This window comes from Nerophis ophidion, linkage group LG02 (assembly GCF_033978795.1).
Source record: "Nerophis ophidion isolate RoL-2023_Sa linkage group LG02, RoL_Noph_v1.0, whole genome shotgun sequence".
NCBI lineage: Eukaryota > Metazoa > Chordata > Actinopteri > Syngnathiformes > Syngnathidae > Nerophis > Nerophis ophidion.
The window spans coordinates 45,009,587-45,033,697 of NC_084612.1; the positions used below are offsets into that span (position 1 = coordinate 45,009,587).

At 41.4% G+C, this 24,111-nt stretch overlaps 2 protein-coding genes and 1 long non-coding RNA gene across 6 annotated transcripts in view; 2 read left to right on the forward strand and 1 right to left on the reverse strand.

Annotated features, from left to right (window-relative positions):
• The window catches only part of dok4 (docking protein 4), a 65,921-nt gene extending 51,274 nt beyond the window's left edge, over nucleotides 1-14,647 (forward strand). For 3 of the 4 annotated variants that reach the window (XM_061884535.1, XM_061884518.1, XM_061884526.1), the window contains 2 exons: nucleotides 4,799-4,916; nucleotides 12,174-14,646. In XM_061884535.1, coding sequence (XP_061740519.1) covers nucleotides 4,799-4,916; nucleotides 12,174-12,316 — 261 coding nt within the window. In that variant the 3' untranslated portion in view covers nucleotides 12,317-14,646. Of the gene's footprint in view, nucleotides 1-4,798; nucleotides 4,917-12,173 lie in introns of all 4 variants that reach the window. The other variant, XM_061884544.1, reaches the window with a different exon arrangement.
• Nucleotides 14,648-18,829: 4,182 nt separating this feature from the next.
• LOC133548243 (uncharacterized) lies at nucleotides 18,830-21,942 on the reverse strand. Its single transcript, XM_061893561.1, has 5 exons — nucleotides 21,928-21,942; nucleotides 21,487-21,860; nucleotides 21,335-21,432; nucleotides 19,185-19,334; nucleotides 18,830-19,083 (listed from the first exon to the last, which is right to left on the reverse strand). Exons 1-5 carry the CDS (start codon nucleotides 21,940-21,942, stop codon nucleotides 18,863-18,865), a joined length of 858 nt encoding a protein of 285 aa, XP_061749545.1. The 3' UTR covers nucleotides 18,830-18,862.
• A 111-nt stretch (nucleotides 21,943-22,053) lies between these two features.
• On the forward strand, nucleotides 22,054-23,653 carry LOC133534944 (uncharacterized). Its single transcript, XR_009802104.1, has 4 exons — nucleotides 22,054-22,074; nucleotides 22,822-22,948; nucleotides 23,023-23,216; nucleotides 23,315-23,653. It is a non-coding gene; the product is annotated as an uncharacterized LOC133534944 (long non-coding RNA).
• Nucleotides 23,654-24,111: the final 458 nt, after the last annotated feature.

Sequence of the window (24,111 nt, forward strand, 5' to 3'; positions counted from 1 at the left end):
GCTTAAATACTAAAGTAAACAATTTCCAACAGGTGTGCATCGAAAAACATAGCAGGTGGAACAAATAAGAAACCATGGAAACGAGATATAACAGGAAGTGCAAAACTCAGAACAGGAAGAGTCCAAAAATAATAATCAAAACACAAAAAAGGACTCAAATATAGACTAAAGATGTGATCCGGGAACCAGATCACAACAGTTTCTTTATTAACAAAACAGTTTCAGACGTGGTTAAGCTTATTCAAGATAGGAATGCTTCATTAGCGAAAGATATCGATAAGGGCGTGAGAAACAAGTGGAACTGGGCATGGCTCGATATATCTATCAAACTGAAGGTAAAGATTAACAACAATATCGTAGAAGTAGACAAACTGATCAGCGATTTCATTGCAAAGTGCGATGAACCGGGACGTGCTCAGTGCTTATATTGCAAGGACATTGTGAACTATGGATCTCGGGGAAAGGTGGCACTCATTGACCACACGAAATCGGCAAAGCATCTAAGTAAAGTGAGTTTACGAAGAAGTAATTTTTCACTAGGATCTGCCTTCAAGCTGAAGTCAAACATCGTCACAAATTCAGCCTCAAATCAACTATCAAAGCCTCCCACCTCCGACTCGGCTCCTCTCACACCAATCTACGACAGACGAGTCCATTCAGAGGTACAATACACGATATTAAGTATTTCAAAATTTCTATATTTTTAATTCTGGTTAATCAATTTGTAGGCCTATTTTTGTCTATAATCCAAAAGTGTGCAAACATTTGATAGATGTGAAAACTTGTATACATAAATTTCATCACGATACACTTTAATGAAAATATTTGCTAATAAATGTGAAATTTTGGTCAGAAGAATATTGTTAGATTTTGATTAAAAATAGCAGGAAATGCATCCTAAGCTAACATAGATTTCAAAGCGGTGTTTTGGGATAAAAAAAATTTCAGCTGATTTTGTAAATCTTCATTCCCGTCCCTGTGCTATTCAAAGTATTTTGGAGTATTTTATTACAGCACATGTGACGATCGGTCACTTCATTTCTGTTTGTTTCCTTGTTTTTGTATTCACTTCCCATCAGTGCTCTTATTTTGGTTTCCACTTCCTGCTTGTTCCGCTGAGCACTTTTTTGTTCACACACCTGCTGTTGATTGGCAGCCGGTCCACACCTGCGGTCAATCAACATGCGTCCTATTTATGCTTTGTCTCGAGCACTCCTCAGTGCTCGAAGATAACACACTCTATGTTGCAACTGTTGTTTGCAAGACTGCTTCATTTCTCTGTTGATGATAATTAAAGTCATCTTAACTGCTCATCGTCCTCCTGGTTCTTGCATCTTGGGGTAACAAAACGGCAGCCGTGCAAGTTCCTAACAGTATCTTCAAGCCAGACTGTTGTTACCTCGCGAGAACCCCTGTCGGCGATGCACAGCCGACGTTCTGGACCACACAATTCATTAAGGACTTAAAAACCAGGTTTGTGCGGTCCCAGCCCACAGCAGGCTCGGACCTTCTCCTTCCGCCTCAACCTATGGTTCCGGCTCTCCCACTGGCAAGGCCACTGCCGCCTTCGCTTCTCCCGGCTCGGCTGCCGGTTCCGGATCTCCGACCGGCGCGGCCACCGCCGCCTTCTTCCCTGTCGCCTGCTGTTGCTGTGCCACTTCCTGTACCAGCTCCTCGATGCCAAGTGCCGCCAGTCGCGGCGCCACAACGCCCAACACCGGCTAAACCCCCAGCACCTGTTCCTGCTCCTAGGCGGCTTCCATCAGCTGCCCCACGGTTGCTCATCCTGCCAGCACCCGCTCATCCTGCCAGTGCGGCGAAGGCTCCAGAGGAGCCCACCATGGTGTCCCTCCTGTCCTCCTGCTGGGATTCGGCGAGGGACGTGTCCTTTTCCCTCCTCCTGGCCCCCTTCTGCCCGTCCTGGGTTTTTGAACAGGGAGACACCGACAACACGGAACTCCTTCGCCCAGTGGTGGATGCCGTCTGGCATCCGCTTAGTGGAGGGAGGGCTACTACCGGGAGCGGTGAAGTCAAGCACACGCCGCTGTCATCCCCACTATCGTCTCCTCCCACGAAGACATCATCGTCTCTGGCGGGCTTTCGCACGGCCCCGCCGTCTCCCTCATCACCGGTGGGAGTCTGCACGACACGGCCATCTTCCGGGTCGGCAGCGGATCCACCCACGACATCATCTCTGGTGGGCTTTCGCAGGGCGCCCCCATCTTCATTGTTGTCATCATCGTCGCCGCCGGCTGGGCAACTTCCTCTTCGTCAGCCAAAGATGCGGCCGTGTTGTGGACGTCCTCCTCGTCAGCCACTGAGGTGGCGGTTACGTGGTCGCCCGCCTCGCCAGTTGCAGTGGCGTTCAGCGCGTCGCCGCCACCTTACTCTCCCTCGCTGGTTGCGGGGACACATGGCCTCCTTCCGCCGTCCCTTAAATTTTGGACTTTTTTCCGTTCTCGTTTCCAGGGAACCTCTGGAATCTGTTCCTTGAGGGGGGGGGGGTTTCCGGCGACGATCGGTCACTTTATTTCTGTTTGTTTCCTTGTTTTTGTATTCACTTCCTATCAGGGCTCTTATTTTGGTTTCCACTTCCTGCTTGTTCCGCTGAGCACTGTTTTGTTCACACACCTGCTGTTGATTGGGAGCTGGTCCACAGCTTTGTCTCGAGCACTCCTCAGTGCTCGAAGATAACACACTCTATGTTGGAACTGTTATTTGCCAGACTGCTTCATTTCTCTGTTGATGATAATTAAAGTCATCTTACCTGCTCATCGCCCTCCAGGTTCTTGCATCTTGGGGTAACAAAACGGCAGCCATGCGATTCCTAACAGCACATGCTCTTAAACGTTAAAATACGATTACCACAAATGACCTCAACGTCGAGTAGTGTAAATATAGGTTTATGTACTAAGAAATATGTATCTTTAATTGTTGGAAAAAAAATCTGGTGACTAGCTCGTTTTGGTAGCAGCTAAAGTAGCTTGTTTTGATACTGTGTACAGGTGATGCGATGCACAGCGGGCTGAAACAACGCTTGTTTCGTCTGCAGACAACTAGGTTTAATTTGCTAGTTCCTAAAGTTGCAACTAACAACTATTTTTTATAGTCATAGAGTGTCTTAAAGAATAGTCGACTAGATTAGGAAGCGTATTCAGTGGTTCTAATTTAGTCATTAGCTTTTCACCTTAGGATATATTTAGGCGTGTGCTAACTAACCATAAAGATGACTACTTTATCTACAAATGTTTGTATATACTGTAACTATGTTGCTTATTAGGCTGTTACAAAAAAACTTTGTTTTTATTATGTAAAAGAAAGAGTAAGCAAAGTGCATTTTTAATGTAAAGAAAAGATTAAATAAAAACTAGCAACAATAACGACAAATAGACATCAAATAGGGCAGCAAGGTAAGAATAGTAGAGTGGCCAGCCAGGAACATGAGGGCTCACACACAATGCTTTCTCATTCTCCGTCAACCATCTTTCAGGCATGAAATGTTCACGAACATGGGAACTCTGAACATTAATAACACAAAATAGCTTTTTGACAGTTTTATTTTTTTCAAATACATTGTTCTCTTTTCCCATGTCCCCAACGGCCAAAGAGCGTTGCAAATTTGCCCGTCCTTTGCTGTGACACGTTCACACAACCGTGCACACTCCATTTTCACAAATGTCTTTTCCTCTGGTGTATAAGTAAAAATTCAAATAAAAGTAAACTGAAGCGGAAGAGCTATATTTTTGATATCAATCAATCTGTCAATCCTTTCCGTGTCCGGACCAGGTAAGGTTCCCTGTGTTGAGTCAAATTAAATTGTACCTAATATAGTGTCCTAAGACCGCATAGTGAAGAGAGAATGACCGTAAAGATGATGTCTTTTTTGGATTACTTACACTACTATTCCTCCTCTCCGTCAACATTATGTCAATGCATCAAAACTATGACACCTGTGAAGTGAAAACCCTTTCAGGTGACTACCTCTTGAGGCTCATCGAGAGAATGCCAAGAGTGTGCAAAGCAGTAAGGGGATTAAGTTCCCTTTGAAGTTGTCATAAAGACACCATCAAAGGGAACTTAATCTACGTGAGACTAGAGTGTAGCTATATATAGCTTATTTATATATAGCTTTGACATGTGCATGGTTGTTTATGTCCATGATGTTGCGATTACAAATTTTATTGGGATGTTTTGTGAAAGATCAGCACAAAGCAGAACACAAATCTGGAGTGAAAATAAAAACACTATTTTTACTTTACTACTTTACTTTTTGTTTTACTAATCAAAAAACTGAAAAGTTCAGCGTGGAAAAGTATTCACCCTTGAGTCAACCCTTGGTGTATCCCCCTTTCACAGCTCCAAGTATGTCCAATGTCTATGCTCTGCGATGAGGTGGCGACTTGTCCAGAGTGTACGCCACCTTCCATCCAAGTGCAGCTGGGATTGGCTCCAGCCCCCAACTAACAACCCCCCCCCCCCCCAACATACCCCTGCTGATATCAGAGGCAAACACGGTAGAAAATGGATTAAAGATGGAAGAATGTCTCCACCAGCTTTGCTAAACACTGAAATGTATGCCTTTTTTTTCTTTCTTTTTTTTGCCAAATAGCTCAAGCTCATCCATATTAGATTGTCTTTGTGAACTGATAAATAACACAAACTATCATTATGTGTGTGGTCTTAACTTGAAACCAAGTGAACAAGTTAAGGGGTATGAATACTTTTTCAAGCCAGTGTATTTTACTGAATATTTGTATATGGACTTTTACTTGATTTATGTTGTCTGTTTTATTTCTAGTTGATGTTTCGAGGTTCAGAATCAAACTCCTACCCATCGACCCCGACTACCATACTGCCCAGATCTGCCTACTGGCACCATATCACTGGAACTCACGTTGACATGGACTCTGTAGGCGGTAGGCTCACACCATCCTTAATGGTTTTGCTTTACCACATCTCCTTTGCATGGCCACAGGCAGAAACATATACCACCTGCGTTGATTTGTTCACCCATCCTTTATAACCTGCACTAGCTACGCTTTAAGTAACATGTTAAAGGGGAACATTATCAACATTTCAAAAGGGTTAAAAACAATAAAAATCAGTTCCCAGTGGCTTGTTTTATTTTTCGAAGTTTTTTTCAAAATTTTACACCTCCCGGAGTATCCCTAAAAAAATCTTTACAGTTCTTGATTTTCGCTATTTGCGATGTGACCGTCCATTTCCCTGTGACGTCATACAGGGCTGCCAATACAAACAACATGGCGGTTACCACAGAAAGATATATCAATCAGTCAATCAATGTTTACTTATATAGCCCTAAATCACTGGTGTCTCAAAGGGCTGCACAAACCACCACGACATCCTCGGTAGGCCCACATAAGGGCAAGGAAAACTCACACCCAGTGGGACATCGGTGACAATGATGACTATGAGAACCTTAGAGAGGAGGAAAGCAATGAATGTCGAGCGGGTCCAACATGATACTGTGAAAGTTCAATCCACAATGGATCCAACACAGTCGCGAGAGTCCAGTCCAAAGCGGATCCAACACAGCAGCGAGAGTCCCGTTCACAGCGGAGCCAGCAGGAAACCATCCCAAGCGGAGGCGGATCAGCAGCGCAGAGATGTCCCCAGCCGATACACAGGCAAGCAGTACATGGCCACCGGATCGGACCGGACCCCCTCCACAAGGGAGAGTGGGACATAGAAGAAAAAGAAAAGAAACGGCAGATCAACTGGTCTTAAAAGGGAGTCTATTTAAAGGCTAGAGTATACAAATGAGTTTTAAGGTGAGACTTAAATGCTTCTACTGAGGTGGCATCTCGAACTGTTACCGGGAGGGCATTCCAGAGTACTGGAGCCCGAACGGAAAACGCTCTATAGCTCGCAGACTTTTTTTGGGCTTTGGGAATCACTAACAAGCCAGAGTCCTTTGAACGCAGATTTCTTGCCGGGACATATGGTACAATACAATCGGCAAGATAGGATGGAGCTAGACCGTGTAGTATTTTATACGTAAGTAGTAAAACCTTAAAGTCACATCTTAAGTGCACAGGAAGCCAGTGCAGGTGAGCCAGTACAGGCGTAATGTAATCAAACTTTCTTGTTCTTCTCAAAAGTCTAGCAGCCGCATTTTGTACCAACTGTAATCTTTTAATGCTAGACATGGGGAGACCCGAAAATAATACGTTACAGTAGTCGAGGCGAGACGTAACAAACGCATGGATAATGATCTCAGCGTCTTTAGTGGACAGAATGGAGCGAATTTTAGCGACATTACGGAGATGAAAGAAGGCCGTTTTAGTAACGCTTTTAATGTGTGCCTCAAAGGAGAGAGTTGGGTCGAAGATAATACCCAGATTCTTTACCTTGTCGCCTTGTTTAATTGTTTGGTTGTCAAATGTTAGAGTTGTATTATTAAATAGAGTTCGGTGTCTAGCAGGACCGATAATCAGCATTTCCGTTTTTTTGGCGTTGAGTTGCAAAAAGTTAGCGGACATCCATTGTTTAATTTCATTAAGACACGCCTCCAGCTGACTACAATCCGGCGTGTTGGTCAGCTTTAGGGGCATGTAGAGTTGGGTGTCATCAGCATAACAGTGAAAGCTAATACCGTATTTGCGTATGATGTCACCTAGCGGCAGCATGTAGATGCTGAAGAGTGCAGGGCCAAGGACCGAACCCTGGGGAACTCCACACGTTACCTTAACGTAGTCCGAGGTCACATTGTTATGAGAGACACACTGCATCCTATCAGTAAGATAAGAGTTAAACCAAGACAGGGCTAAGTCTGACATACCAATTCGTGTTTTGATACGTTCTAATAAAATATTATGATCGACGGTATCGAAAGCAGCGCTAAGATCGAGGAGCAGCAACATAGATGACGCATCAGAATCCATCGTTAGCAATAGATCATTAGTCATTTTTGCGAGGGCTGTCTCCGTGGAGTGATTTGCCCTGAAACCGGATTGAAAGGTTTCACATAGATTGTTAGACGCTAAGTGTTCATTTAACTGCTCCGCAACATTATATAGCGACATTAACTCGGATTCAGACTCGGATTTCCGCGGCTTAAGCGATTCAACAGATTACGCATGTATTGAAAGATGGTCGGAGTATGGAGGCAGATAGCGAAAACGAAATTGAAGAAGAAATTGAAGCTATTGAGCGAATAGCTATTGACGCTATTCAGCCATAGCATGGGTGTACCTAATGAAGTGGCCCAAAGCATGGCTGCCTTATTAGCATCGCCGGTAAAATGTGCAGACCAAACGATCAGGACTTTCGCATCTTGTGACACTGGAGCAACTTAAATCTGTCGATTGGTAAGTGTTTGTTTCGCATTAAATGTGGGTATCTAGTTTCAAATGTACATACAGCTAGCGTAAATAGCATGTTAGCATCGATTAGCATAGCATGTTAGCATCGATGAGCTGGCAGTCATGCCGTGACCAAATATGTCTGATTAACACATAAGTCAGCAACATCAACAAAACTCACCTTTGTGATTTCGTTGACTTAATCGTTGCAAATGCATCTGCAGGTTATCCATACATCTCTGTGCCATGTCTTTCTTAGCATTGCCGGTAAAATGTGCAGACACTCTGGCAAATTCAATGGGGGTCTGGCAGCAGATTTCTTGCCAGTGGTGCAACTTGAATCCCTCCATGTTAGTGTTGTTACACCCTCCGACAACACACCGACGAGGCATGATGTCTCCAAGGTACGGAAAACAGTCGAAAAAACGGAAAATAACAGAGCTGAGACCCGGTGTTTGTAATGTGAAAATGAAAATGGCGGGTGTGTTACCCCGGTGACGTCACGTTCTGACGTCACCGCTGAAAGAGCGATAAACAGAAAGGCGTTTAATTTGCCAAAATTCACCCATTTAGAGTTCAGAAATCGGTTAAAAAAATACATGGTCTTTTTTCTGCAACATCAAGGTATATATTGACGCTTGCATAGGTTTGGTGATAATGTTCCCCTTTAACATAGCCGGATGTCTATGGCGTTACATTTGTGTCTTAACATTGAGGTTGCAAAGGCAGATTTTAAAGACCAAAAAGTATGTTTTGCAAGCACGTACATTATATTTTGAAAAAAATGAAGCTCAATATAGTAATAACAATCTGCTAATATCCATGTTAACACTCAATAAATTACTGCTCTCTGCAGGAAGACGGATTCGCTCTCTATCACCCCCTCTCTTCCGCTATCTAAACCTAACCCTTCTGCGCATTCAACTTTTTTTTCTATAGTCTCTTAGATTTCTGCTGGCGTTTTGGCAAGTTGAGACACACGTTATATTTGTGTCAAAAAGGCAACCAATTAGAAAACTGCACAAATATACGCTCTGATTGGCTGCATGGTCTCCATTGAGATTGCTCTGAAAAACGATCTTCAACGTGAACTTAAAGTTGGTATTATTTGCAGATGACACAACAGTGTTTTGTTCATGAGAGAACACATAGAGGCTAAAAAAAATAACAGAAAAAATGAACAAATTATAAAGATAAAACTAAAATATTGCTATTCGGTAACAGTACAGGAGAAAGTATAAACACAAATACAAAGAGACGGAGTAAATATACAAACCCCGTTTCCATATGAGTTTGGAAATTGTGTTAGATGTAAATATAAACGGAATACAATTATTTGCAAATCATTTTCAACCCATATTAGAGCTTTGTTTGATTTTTTTTGCTTAATCCATTTCAGAATTTAATTCCACATACGGATATACTAAAGGTGTAGACAAGTGTTTTACTTGCATACAAATGTTTTAAATTAGATTTTAATCTAATCTTTTGTTGAGACAAAGTTTTGTACACTCTTGGGTAGCAGGTTATCATTTGCTTTGTTAATAATTGTAGCTGTCTGCAAATACACCAAGTCTTTGAATTTCAATATGTTTGATTCAATAAATAAAGGGTTTGCATGTACTCTGTATCCCACATTATGTATTATTCTAATTGACGTTTTTGTAACACAGTTAATGAATGAAGCACACATTTGTAGTTGTTTTCCCATATTTATACACAGTAACTCAGATATGGTAACACTACGAGCAGGAGAGAATATGGAGAGATTTTTGGTCCAGAACACATTTTGCTTTATTCATTATTGACATTTTTATTGATACTTCATGTTTTATATTTTTACATGAGGTTTCCAGTTCATTTTATCATCAATTATTACACTCATTGAGCATTTTTTGGGAAGCTGTTTTTATACCCAATCATGGCACCCACCTGTTCCCAATTAGCCTGCACACCTGTGGTATGTTCCAAATAAGTCTTTGATCAGCATTCCTCAACTTTATCAGTATTTATTGCCACCTTTCCCAACTTCTTTGTCAGGTGTTGCTCGCATCAAATTCTAAAGTTAATGATTATTTGCAAAAAAAAAAATGTTTATCAGTTTGAACATCAAATATGTTGTCTTTGTAGCATATTCAACTGAATATGGGTTGGGGTCGGCGTGGCGCGGTGGGGAGAGTGGCCGTGCGCAACCCGAGCGTCCCTGGTTCAATTCCCACCTAGTACCAACCTCGTCACGTCCGTTGTGTCCTGAGCAAGACACTTCACCCTTGCTCCTGATGGGTGCTGGTTAGCGCCTTGCATGGCAGCTCCCTCCATCAGTGTGTGAATGTGTGTGTGAATGGGTAAATGTGGAAGTAGTGTCAAAGCGCTTTGAGTACCTTGAAGGTAGAAAAGCGCTATACAAGTACAACCCATTTATTTAATATGATGATAAGAGGACACCCAGCCCATTTGACCAGTAACACCAAATCCTCTATCATTACTTATGAGGTGGTTGTAGTGGCGCTATGCTTTGTGGACAGGAGGTAGCCAGTTGAAATAGTCACTGCAAATATTACTAAACATAAACTAAGACATGACCCGGACATCGGGTCATGACAAAACACCTCATCACATTGTTCTAGTGCAGTGGTTCTCAACCTTTTTTCAGTGATGTATCCTCTGTGAACATTTTTTTAATTCAAGTACCCCCGAATCAGAGCAAAGCATTTTTGGTTGAAGAAAAGAGTTAAAGAAGTAAAATACAGCACTATGTCATCAATTTCTGATTTATTAAATTGTACAACAGTGCAAAATATCGCTCATTTGTAGTGGTCTTTCTTGAACTATTTGGAAAAAAAGATATAAAAATAACTTAAAACTTGTTGAAAAATAAACAAGTGATTCAATTATAAATAAAGATTTCTACACATAGAAGTAATCATCAACTTAAAGTGCCCTCTTTGGGGATTGTAATAGAGATCCATCTGGATTCATCAAGTTAATTTCAAACATTTCTTCACAAAAAAAGAAATCTTTAACATCAATATTTATGGAACATGTCCACAAAAAAATGTAGCTGTCAACACTTAATATTGCATTATTGCATTTTTTTTTTTACAGTTTATGAACTTACATTCATATTTAGTTTAATTATTATTTAAATAAATATATTTATCAAGGATTTTTGAATTGTTGTTATTTTTACAATACTTTTGAAAATAAATCTCACATACCCCTTGGCATACCTTCAAGTACCCCCAGGAGTACGCGTACCCCCATTTGAGAAACACTGTTTTAGTGCACGCAAACTTTAAGTAAATCAGGTCTACAGTCTCTCCAATGAGTCCTGAGTCTTCCCCCTTGGCCTCCAGAGATGCCCTGAATACCTCTCCAGGGAGGCGTCCAGGGGACATTCTGACTATAAGTCCAGGTCACCTCATCTGACTCCTTTCCATGTGCAGTAGCAGCAACTCCATTCCAAGCTCCTCCCGAATGACAGCTTCTCACCCTATCTCTAAAGCCCCACCATCCTACATCAGAAAATTATTTCAAATTCAGCTGCTTGTACCTGCAAACTTGTCCTTAGGTTACAACCCAAAGCACATGACCATGTAGGAATGTATATTGACCAATAAATTGAAACTTTTGCCTTCTGGCTCTCCTTCCTCTTCACCATGAGGGACCAATGTAGAGTCCTAGTATAGTAAAATAAATCTACCATAAAAATCATTTATCGTTCTTATCTTTGTATATATTAGCTGTGGATCAACTATTTATTTATAATGGAGTTGCAAATGATATATGTACTTTCCGGACTATAGCCGCACCCACTAAATTTGAGAAAAAAACATATTTTTACATAGCCACACCAGACTATAAGCTCCAGAAATATATGTTGTGAAATTAGTTCTTTACACAGACATATTTTGTAAATGTTTATTTACATAATTGTTTCCAAACGGTGTCTGTAACATGGCAGTAATGATTGATTTAACAAAATAGAAGCCATCATCATGGACCCACTAGCTGCAGAAGCTAGCTCTTCAATCAGCTAAACAGACTCAATAACTCCACAGTGACCTGAGGTATTTGTGATACTGAAAAAGTACAAAAGGATTACCCTTTGTAAATTAATAATACTAACACAGAAACTCGTAAGCGTCTTAGCATATTAGCTAATGCTAACAAAGCTGGCTTGATTACATTAAGCTAGCACATACACATATGCATGAAAGCACTCCTACAGACATCACACATAGCACGGTTTAGTAAATATGAACAGTTTTAGTTTTATTGAGAAACTTACAAACGTTGCTTGGAGTGATGAATGAAGAATCTATACGAGTAAAAACACTATGGACGACGAGAAGGCGGAGCGGCACTTGTACTTCCAATTCAAAGGAGTAAACAGAAAGACATACTGATGGTGCCATGAAGATGGTGTCATATCACAAACAATACCACAACTTTTTAGTGTCTTTGCCTGTGTTTTATGAAAACTTATTGCATTGTGCTCGTTAGCAAAGAAAAATCCATGAATTAGCCGCACCGTTTTATAAGCTACAGGTTTTAAATCGTACGAAAAAAGTAATGGCTTAGTGTCTGGACTTTATGGTACTGTGACGTCCTCATTTATGTTTCTGCATTTCATTCTTCTCATCTTATATGCTAATTTCTGTACAATTAATCATCACTACTGAACTTGAAATAAATGTGTGGTTTGTTCAAGAACAGCTCAAATCTTACCTGTCTTTTGCTAAAAAGTGGTTCCAAAATTAAATATATCTAACTGCAAAAAATGAAGTATTGTGATATGTGATATAACCATGTATGATAAAACAGGTTTTTGTTTTTTGCCCACAGGTAACGCCTCAGAAGAGCTGCTGCTGTCAGCTTGTCTTCCAACGGAACGCTACGCATCTCTGCCACTTGAAAATATGCATGCACAGTCCCAGCCACATATACGTGCACATTTTACCACACTTTGCACTTTTCCTGGACAGTAACACATTAGGATTCAAGAAGGTTGATCGTCAATTCTGCACGTTTCTCTCTGACAAGACACACCGTGCAGTGAGGGTCAAGAATAAGACAACACTTTTAAGAAAGATGCCTAAAGTATTAATAATTAAATTAACCCTGTAAGCCAGTGGTCTCAAACACACGGCCCGCGAGACGTTAATTTGCGGCCCGCACCTTAATATAAAAATTTTATGTTAGTGCGGCCCTCGAGCTTTATATGAATGGCGCTTTACATCGTCATACTTGTATTCCCACAATTTTTCCGGGAGACTCTCAATTTTCAGTGCCTCCCCAGGGGTATTCATTCTCTCGAAAATATCACCCTAACAGCAATATTAAGGGGGCCTCGTGGAGGCACTGCCTTTAGCATCCTCTACATCCTGTGCAAACACTGTGCCAGCCCAGCCACAACTCTTCCGGGCTACAATATACACCCCCCGCCCCCCAACCCCGCGCCCTATGGTAGCCCGGAAGAGTTAGGGCTGCATTGGATTCTGGGTATTTGTTCTGTTGTGTTACGGTGCGGATGTTCTCTCAAAATGTGCTTGTCAATCTTGTTTAGTGTAGTTTCACAGTGTGGCGCACATTTGTAACAGTGGTAAAGTTGTCTATACGGCCACCCTCAGTGTGACCTGTATGGCTGTATGGCAGTCACCACTGTGGGTCTGCAGAAGCCTCATTCAAAATGTGACTGTTTGTATGGTGGAAAAGCGGATGAGATGGCAGGTTGCAGAGGACGCTAAAGGCAGTGCCATCACGGCACGCCCTTAATGTTGTTGTCCGGGTGAAAACAGGGAGAATGATTGCCCCGGAAGATTAACGGGAGAGGCACTGATATTCCGGTGTTACCTGAAAAGATTGCAAGAGTTGGCAAGTATGTTGCTATGGCGAGAAAGCCATTTAAAGAAGGTGAATTTATTAAAAAGTGCATGTTAGATTTTTTTAAGAAATCTTTCCTTGCGGCCCAGCCTCACCCAGTTTTTGCATCCAGTGGTCCCCAGGTAAATTGAGTTTGAGACCCCTGCTGTAAACAATGTTAATATTCATAAAATTTGAATAAATAGGAGTGTAAAGATATGGTGTATTTTACAATGCAGAACATTCATTTTGGTACGAAAATGTACTGATTTCCAACATAGCACACAATAAGTGAGGAACAGGAAGTGTTTATGGTATCACACTGTCTCTATAAAAAAAATACAAAGTAGTGTTTGGCCAGTGCAGTGTTTCTCAAATAGTGGGTCGGGACTTGGGATGGAACGGTTTATGAAAAAACCCCAACTTTTCAGTTCACCTTGGACCACATGTGTTGATCAGGTCATATGCATTTGCATAGAAAAAGCAGAAAAGCTGTGGCCAAATTTATATGGTAGACATAGCAAGGTGAAAAAATAACATACAGATATAAAGGATGCACCTGTGGCCTAATCGAGGGTTTCCCCATTGTATAAGTGATCTCTTTTTTACTTGTATTGCCAATCTTATGCAACCAACAGGCCCAAATGCAGCACACAGTCCCTCCTGAGGACACACGTCCTTCTCCGTGCTTCACTTCCAGGCAGACGAACATTTTCTCATTCTTTGCCTATCCCCTTTCAGGCATGATATGTTCAAAAACATTCGAACTCCTAACATCAGTAATACATGAACAAAAGCATTAACAACATCAGGTCGTTAAAGTATAAATAGATGTGACTATATGAATTAATAAATGAAAATATAACCTATTTGCGCAGTGACACACCGAAAATTCGGCCGCCGAAAAAAGAATTCGATCACCGGATGTCGGGAAGACGTAAGCAATACACTAGGGATAGTCCTGGAGCTGCATGTCTTCGATGTTGATGTAATTTAATGGAGCCAAAATAGACCTGTGGACAGTGATCAACAGAATGTGCAAATATTAAGAGGACATCGACGTCTTTTAAGGAGAGAAAATGCAGCTGTCGCTGTTTGTCGCAGGTATCGAGCAACGGAACAAAATAGTCTCCAAACATGAGTACAGTCTCCAAGAACACCACGAAAAGATGATTGACTTGTTGCTTGTTGTTTTTAATAAAGAAAAAGTCACTAAAATAATTGGACAAGTCTTTGAATAAAGTACATTTTACAATAAGCAACATTTGAAAAATCAACCTAAACGATATAAGAAAAATACATTTTGATACTATTAATTACACTGATTTGTTTTTAAAAGTATGTATAACTTTTTTTTAACCTTTTAAAGAAAATATACGCATTATCGCATATCATCTAAACTATATGATGACGTGGCAGCACAGTCTAAGAGGGACAAGCAGTAGAAAATGGATGGATGTGATGACGTCATATTGACCACATTATACCGCAGGTATAATGCCAATCTGGGGGAAACTTTGTCTTTCTTTCTTTCTTTCTTTCTTTCTTTCTTTCTTTCTTTCTTTCTTGTCCTGTCCAGCTACTCAGGAAAATCATATCGTCGATGTAGATGCCCATACATGTATTTCCTTTTCAGAAGAGAAGCCTGGGATACCACTCTTGTTGCCTAATTTGTCCATAAATATAAATATATATATATATATATATATATATATATATATATGTATATATATATATACACATGTATATCCATCCATCCATTTTCTACCGCTTATTCCCTTTTTTGGGGTTGCGGGGGGCGCTGGCGCCTATCTCAGCTACAATCGGGCGGAAGGCGGAGTACACCCTGGACAAGTCGCCACCTCATCGCAGGGCCAACACAGAAAGACAGACAACATTCACACTCACATTTACACACTAGGGCCAATTTAGTGTTGCCAATCAACCTATCCCCAGGTGCATGTCTTTGGAGGTGTGAGGAAGCCGGAGTACCAGGAGGGAACCCACGCATTCACGGGGAGGACATGCAAACTCCACACAGAAAGATCCCGAGCCTGGATTCGAACCCAGGACTGCAGGACCTTCGTATTGTGAGGCAGACGCACTAACCCCTCTGCCACCGTGAAGCCCTGCCTAATTTGTATTTAACTTTATTGAATGAATTTATAATCATTTTTGGAGCAGCTGGACTGGAGCAAGATGGGATAGAAAGAGGAAATAATTGATACAGAGGGTTGAAATTGCGGGGACAAGAAGGAGATAAGCCGGAAAGACAACAACAAAAGAGCAGCATCAGTAAATACGATATATACAAATATGATAAGAAAAGTGATAGCAAAGAAGCCGTTAATGAAATGAATATTAATTACACAGAAATGACGATGAACATTATTACACTACCAATGGAGTAAAACAAATACCAATGGAAATAGCAATATTGATCATGAATAATAACTATAATTACCTCTATTATCAACAATACAGTTGTTTCAAATACAACAATACATATATGTAATTATAAATTGTATTAGTGTGAATTGAAGTGAATTATATTTATATAGCGCTTTTCTCGAGTGACTCAAAGCTCTTTACATAGTGAAACCCAATATTTAAGTTACATTTAAACCAGCGTGGGTGGGCACTGGGAGCAGGTGGGTAAAGTGTCTTGCCCAAGGACACAATGGCAGTGACTAGGATAGCGGAAGCCGGAATCGAACCAGGAACCCTCAAGTTGCTGGCAGGGCCACTCTAAAAAACCGAGCTATGCCGCCCCCATTCTAAAACAATTCATAGAAAAAGGCCTTAGAATTATACTTTAATGCAGATATACATTCACATTGCCCGTAATTTAGCGAAAAAAACATTTCACTATGACTGTAAATAATTATTACGACCGTTAAAGCATTACTGTGCTTCAACATACAGGTATTATTAGGATGTGTATAATGATCCCAAAATGGTGCCTTTTAGGAGACATATCATCTGGTGTTTTGTTTCGACCTGTTATGCAACTTTTTGTTTACTTATTGGTCCTTGATGTTGTGTATTTGGGATCTGCAAAAAGCCCAAAAATATGTGCGAATTCGCCGTTGTAGTTTGCACCATAGACAATAAGCTTTTTCTTTTTCTTTATCAACCTCCACTGTTGCCGCTTATATCTGTCAGTAGACTTGCTATAGAAGCGCTAAAAACTTATACAGGTACAACAAAGATGGCGACCGCCCACAAAACGGCGTATCCTCAACTTCAAGATGGTCTGCAAAACAACATCCATGCAGCATTTTGACCGAAGAACCACCATTTCATGTTATGTAGGCCACAAGGAAGTGTTTTCAATAATATGACCCCTTTAATGCGTTTTATAATCCGGTGCACCTTTTGTTGCACCTAACAATCCGATGCGACCTATGGTCCGAAAGATGCGATACTACGAACCCTATTTCCATATGAGTTGGGAAATTGTGTTAGATGTAAATATAGACAGAATACAATGATGTGCAAATCATTTTCAACCCATATTCAGTTGAATCTGCTACAAAGACAACATATTTGATGTTCAAACTAATCAACTATTTTTTTTTTGCAAATAATTATTAACTTTAGAATTTGATGCCAGCAACACGTGACAAAGAAGTTGGGAAAGGTGGCAATAAATACTGATAAAGTTGAGGAATACTCATCAAACACTTATTTGAAACATCCCACAGGTGTGCAGGCTAATTGGGAACAGGTGGGTGCCATGATTGGGTATAAAAGCAGCTTCCATGAAATGCTCAGTAATTCACAAACAAGGATAGGGTGAGGGTCACCACTTTGTAAGCAAATTGTCAAACAGTTTTAGAACAACATTTCTCAACGATCTATTGCAAGAAATGTAGGGACGGTATTTCTCCTCTCATGATGTTGCTCAGTTTTCCATATTGGCACCAGCCCAATCTGATTCTTCTCCCTATCTCCTGTTCTTGACTCTTTTCTTTCAGGCTAAATCTCTGCCCCAGATAGATATATTCATTAACTTCATCAATTTCATTTCCATTAACAGTCACAGATCCGTGAGATACCATGGAATTTGCCATAACTTTTGTTTTCTTCATATTAATTTTCAATCCACAACATTTGCTGGCATTTGCAAGGTTTTTAAGCATATCTTCCACTCCACTGAATTGCTCTCCCAAGACAACAATGTCATCTGCAAACCTCAGATGATTAAATTTGTCTCCAATGATATCAACTCGTTTTTCCTCCCCCACCAGAGAGCGAAATATGCCTTTTAAACAAGCTGTAAACCGTTTAGGCGAAATTGTATCGCCTTGTCGGACACCCTTCTTTATGTGGATTTTCCCGCTTGGTTTGTGCATCGTAACAGTGGTAGTGCAGTTTGTGTAGATGCACAGATGATGCTAACCATCTGTGCATAAGTTATTACAACTCCCCTGGGAGAATTACATAAAAAAGCACTAACTACATTATCCCTGACTAAAAGGTCATGCTTTTTTTGTCTTGAACAAATGTTTTGCAGGTAGTCTAAATAAAAATGCTTTCAAATAAACTTTAGAGTGGCCTTATAATTTATACTTATAATTTAGTTGACTAAATTTACTGTGATTTTATCTGACTAAAATGTTGTGTAATTACATTGACTAAAATCAGTTTAGATGATTGAAATTTGACTAAAACTTAGTTACATTTTTGCTAAAAGATTGTGACTAAAATTTATTTGAAAACTTCTGTCAAATATGAACACTGGTCGGCGGTAAGAGTAAAATTACTAGTATTATAAAATGATATATTCGCACGGTTGGAGTGGCCACAAAGCCCTTATTCAGGCTTAAGCAAATACATTGTAGGTTAAAAACGTTTGCCCTTCTGAAACAATTCAATGCCACCCCTTAAATGTTTTTTTGCAAACATAATATTAGGCCTTAACTCATGAGACGCATACATGTTAACCCTCCTGGTTTCCCAAGGAAACTACTATATTTACTTTATTGCCCTCCCCTCTAAATAGTTTTACCGTAATTGTCCCTTAATAGTCCAGGATCTTTCTGTGTGGGGTTTGCATGTTCTCCCCGTGACTGCGTGGGTTCCCTCCGATTACTCCGGCTTCCTCCCACCTCCAAAGACATGCACCTGGGGATAGGTTGATTGGCAACACTAAATTGGCCCTAGAGTGTGAATGTGAGTGTGAATGTTGTCTATCTGTGTTGGCCCTGTGATGAGGTGGCGACTTGTTTAGGGTGTACATCGCCTTCCGCCCGAATGCAGCTGAGATAGGCTCTAGCACCCTCCGCGACCCCGAACGTGACAAGCAGTAGAAAATGGATGGATGTACAGTATTTTAACTTTCATAAATATATCAAATTTATCCTCTGTCAAAAATTAAAATTAAACTGTTCTTACTACATTTCTTCAGTGAACTCATACAAATCAAGCTATATTGTTTTATTGTTACCTGTCTTTTAATCTGAATCTGTGATTTCTTACAATAGCGAAAATACTACAAACGTTTGTAAAAGAAAAACATGGCTTTTGTTGTTCAAATACTTTGAAAAAACTGTTATGTCAAACTGGGGAAGGAGACGGCACGACAACGGAATATCAAGCTCAACAGATTTATTGTGTGCTTGATGAGTGAATGGGGTGTGTATGCTACTATGTGTTTGCATGAGAGACTATGTGAGAGAATTTACCATATGAATACCGTAAGGGTTTGAGGTGCGTGTTGAATGAATGGCGTCCAAGTCCAAAGGGAATGATCCAATGGGAAGTCCAAGGTCCGAGCGGGGGGCGAAATCCGGAAGTCCAAAAACTGGGTCAAGGATCGGGGAGAGCAAACAGAGTCCAGGAGGGAAAGGCAGCAGCGGAGGTACACAGCGAGGCTGAGACACGGGCACTGTGGAGAACACGAGAGACAACACTGGGATCAGGAATAGAGGCACAAGGAAACAGGCAAATGAGCGCGAGCAAGAGGGAAGCCAGAGACGTGAAGCTTACTGCGAGCAGTGCTACATTCCGGTGACGATGAGTCAGCGTTGAAGGTCTTTATGCTGTCGTCCCTCATGAAGGCCAGGTGCACTGAGTGTTGATTGCCTCCAGCTGCGGCGGAGTGTGGGCGCGGTCCGTGTGACGAACGCGGGGGCGTGTCTGGTGCACACAGTGGAGCTTCTGAGCACCTCCGCAAAGGAGGAAGGCGTGTGTGCCATAACAAAAACATCACAAATGAACTGTATGTGTTCCACTGAGGCCCTTCGGAACCGGGTAGCCAAACTAGGCAATTGCCTCCGGCCCCTATCTGAAAGGGGGGCCCCTGACAACAACTAGTCATGTTTTCAAATTGAACAGCAACAACTTTGTGATTCTATCACCGGAAAATACAATGACAATGTCAGAATAACGTCAAAGACATTGTCATAATCCCCCTTTAAAGCAGAATTGTGTATAAAGAGAGTATGGCCAACTAAATGAGAGGCGCCACCATTGCTATCAAGGACTTGTGCGGCCGTGTCCAGAAGCGTGCGATTGCAGATGTTCTGATGTTAGTTTTCCTGACAATATCAACTGAAATAATATTTCTAAATATAGTTTTAATTATACAATGAAACCTGCTTTAATTTCATCAAAGTATAATTTTGCGCCTGTATTTGATGCATTCTGCTGCCCCTTTCATGCAGTGCTTAGTGCCCAGAAGGCTCTATAACACGCACCTGACAGCACAAGAAAAGCATAAAAAAAAAATAAAAAAATTATTAACTTCATTTTACCAAAACTCTTCATTAGCTTTGGACCAACAATCACATAGAAATATATGACTTTTGTAGGAAATGTCAACTGTGGTGACTTTCTCCAATGTATTGTTTTTCATCACTGTGCTATCTACCTGTGCTTTTAGACCTAGACAAACTTTATATATCCACGGTCATCTACAAAACCCAAAACCAGTGAAGTTGGCACGTTGTGTAAATCGTAAATAAAAATAGATTACAACAATTTGCAAATCCTTTAAAACTTATATTCAATTGAATAAACAGCAAAGACAGGATATTTAATGTTTGAACTGAGAAACTTATTTTTTATTTGCAAATAATCATTAATTTAGAATTTATTGGTAGCAACACATTGCAAAAAAGTTGGCATAGGGTCATTTTTACCACTGTGTTACATGGCCTATTCTTTTAACAACACTCAGTAAACATTTGGGAACTGAGGAGACCAATTTTTGAAGCTTTTCAGATTGAATTATTTCCCATTTTTGTTAGATGTACAGCTTAAGTTGTTCAACAGTCCGGGGTCTCCGTTGTCGTCTTTTACGCTTCATAATGCGCCACACATTTTCAATGGGAGACAGGTCTGGACTGCAGGCAGGCCAGTCTAGTACCTGCACTCCTTTACTACAAAGCCACGCTGTCATAACACGTGCTGAATGTGGCTTGGCATTGTCTTGCTGAAATAAGTAAGGGCGTCCATTAAAAATAGGTTGTTGTATATGTTGCTCCAAAACCTGTATGTACCTTTCAGCATTAATGGTGCCTTCACAGATGTGTAAGTTACCCATGCCTTGGGCACTAATACACCCCCAAACCATCACAGATGCTGGCTTTTGAACGTTGCGCCTAGAACAGTCCCGATGGTTCTTTTTCTCTTTGGTCCGGGGGACACGACGTCCATATTTTCCAAAAACAATTTGAAATGTGGACTTGTCAGATCACAGAACACTTTTCCACTTTGCATCAGTCCATCTTAGATGAGGTCAGGCCCAGTGATGTTTTTATTTAAGATAAACAAAACGTGCCAACTTCACTGATTTTGTGTTTTGTATTATTACACCCAAAATTTGGTTTGTTTTACTCCTAATGTTTATTCTATCTCTTTGTATTTGTGTTTGACTTTCTCTTCTGCTGTTACCGAACTGCATTGTTTTAGTTTTAAGCATAGTCTGTGTGACAGTCTTGTGTCGCGGGGTTCTTCAGGACCGATGGATCACACAGGCAGGTCGTCAAGTTTGCCAATTCTTTTAATGTTTTCTCACACAATATTTCTTCTTTTGCTCGTTCACAAATTTCTTTTCTTTTTATTTTGTTCTTTTCACAACATTTCTTCTTTTTGTTCGTTCACAAAGTCTTTTCAGTCTTATTTTGCTCACTTACAATATTTCTTCTTTTTGTCCGTAAATTCTTTCTCCTCCGTCAGCCCCTCGTGTGGCCTCTTCTGGCTTTTCAGCCCCGCCCTGCAGTCACCAAAGCTGCTAATAAAGACACAGGTGATTAGATAACTCGTTCCAGCTGAGGTATCCACTCACCTGCCATCTGCTTCCAGCCGGCTCCTGTGCATGGCCCTCTCACATGCCTCCACCGTCAGACTCAGGCCAGGCACCCGTCCAGCCGCGCCGACTCCCCCCCCCCAGGAAGACGAGAGAGGAAGTCCGCCACGGCCATCTGTGCGCCCGGCCTGTGGACCACCCGGAAGTTGTACGGCTGCAATGCGAGGTACCACCGGGTGATCCGTGCGTTGGCATCCTTCATCCGTTGGAGCCACTGGAGCGGTTTGTGGTCTAAGCAGAGGCTGAAGGCGCGCCCCAGCAGGTAGTAGCGGAGGGCCCCGGCCGCCCACCGGATGGCGAGGCACTCGCTCTCTACCGTACTGTACCTTGCCTCCCGGTCTGAGAGTTTCCGGCTGATGTACGAAATGGGGCGGTCGACGCCCCACACCCGCTGGGACAACACCGCCCCCAGTCCCTTGCCCGATGCGTCCGCATGATAAGAAAATTGATATATTGAATGCTTAGAGTAATTATATAAAGCTCACTTTAATTATAATTATTACATTTGTCAAAATGATTTGATGACGTAACTGTTTTAAGTGCATATATGGCGGAAGGATCTGTGTGGTAAGGGGGTTTTTGGTCGCAAGGTGTTATGGGTAATTGTTGTCAGGTGCGGTGGAATCGAGCCACACAGTTTTTTGACCTCACTCATACTTATTCTCATTCATACTTTTTCTAACTCGTACTGCAACAAACTCTTTATTTTGTCATTCATTTGTTCCCACATCGTGACTGTTTTATGTTTTGAATTATTAAGATCACAAGTAAACCATACAAACGAAGAAGAACGTCTGGAGTTTTGTTTTGTTGTTGCTTCAGCAAGCGGAGTGAATGTGATAGAGTGTCAAGCTTAAGGCTACTTAAGGAATCTATAAACATGGTTCAGTTGATTAATTCATGTCTATTATTTACATTATGATGATTCAAGATAGATACATTGTTTTGTTGTGTTCATGTTTACTTTTAGGTTATTACCTGCTGATGCTGCTGTTGCAGTACCAAATAAAACAAGCAAAAAGTGCACAGCGAGTAATTCCTTTCATGCTGAGTGACGACCCATATTCAGAGGGCCAATATGGAAAAAAAACTGAACATACATACAGTGCATACATACATACAGTATATAGATCCATCCAAACATATTTCATCTTTTGTTTTACATATTCACACCCACTCTCCATACAGTCACTAATTGACATTTCATATTTTCTAATGTAGGGCCTGTGCTAGTAACTATGAAACAGGTACTCAACTGTTGCACTCTAAGCATGCAAAAGTAGCTAAATATATTTATTCTTATTTTTCCAACAGCGCTGTTAACTTCACCTCATGTTTCTGAGGACAAAGATGAAGAACCCATGACCGTGTCTGCAATCACCTCACCAAGGCAGCTGGAGTCCACACCACTGACTATTGCTGATGCAACATAAACTTGGAAGTAAAATACAAATAGAAACATGAGGTTTAAATTTTTTTTGCCTATTTACATTTATTTTATTAACTATTTTTTAGATGGCAGCACTGCCAATGCGCACTCATTTGTGCTCTCTGCTGATTGCGCCTCCAAGAGCGCACCTGCTAGTGCAACTCCTGTTGAGGCTGCGCCGGTGCACAGCTGCGAGCAATCACCAGCAATCAACGCACCGGAACCTGATCATCAGACCCGCCTTCATAAGCCTGCACAACCTGCTATCTCGGGCCAGAACGTAGCTACCTGTCTAGCTCTATGATATACTCTCTCTCTGTGTTTCTCCCTCTGCGTGTTTGATTGGTCCCGTGTCCCCCCCCTTGTCGTATCTTGCAGCAATCGTTCGTTCCCGCGTGACAAGCTGTTTCCTCTTACACTGTGTTCTCCGGCTGCCTCTTGGATCTCGACCTCCCGCTTGGACACAGACCTTCGACGCCTCTCTATCGCCGCCGACTTCCTCCCTGCTCACGGATCTACGAGCTTGTCTTTCCCCTCTGGAACTTTTGCCTCTCGCTCAACACTCTCGGTAACACACAACAGTTAATTCACACACATAGTCGCGCACCATACACACTCTTGGATTTAGTCACACTCCATTTCCCTAATTTATTTATATTATTAAGATGTTATTTATATATAGTATTTATATATAAATAAATATAGCGCTAAAAACTATGCCCCTGTTGTTTGTGCTGTCTCCTCCCCCCTGTACGCAACAACTGCAGTAGGACAGGGGTGCATGGGCCTCACAATACAAAGGTCCTGGGTTTGATCCCCGGGCTCAGGGTCTTTCTGTGTGCAATTTGTATGTTCTCCCCGTGACTGCGTGGGTTCCCTCCGGGTACTCCGGCTTCCTCCCACTTCCAAAGACATGCACCTGGGGATAAGTTGAGTGGCAACACTAAATTGTCCCTATTGTGTGAATGTGAGTGTGAATTTTAGTCTCTCTATCTGTGTTGACCCTGCGATAAGGTGGCGACTTGTCCAGGGTGTACGCCGCCTTCCGCCGGAATGCAGCTGGGATAGGCTCCAGCACCCCAGCGGTAGAAAATGGATGGATGGAACTATTTAAAGGCCTACTGAAATGAGATTTTCTTATTTAAACGGGAGTAGCAGGTCCATTCTATGTGTCA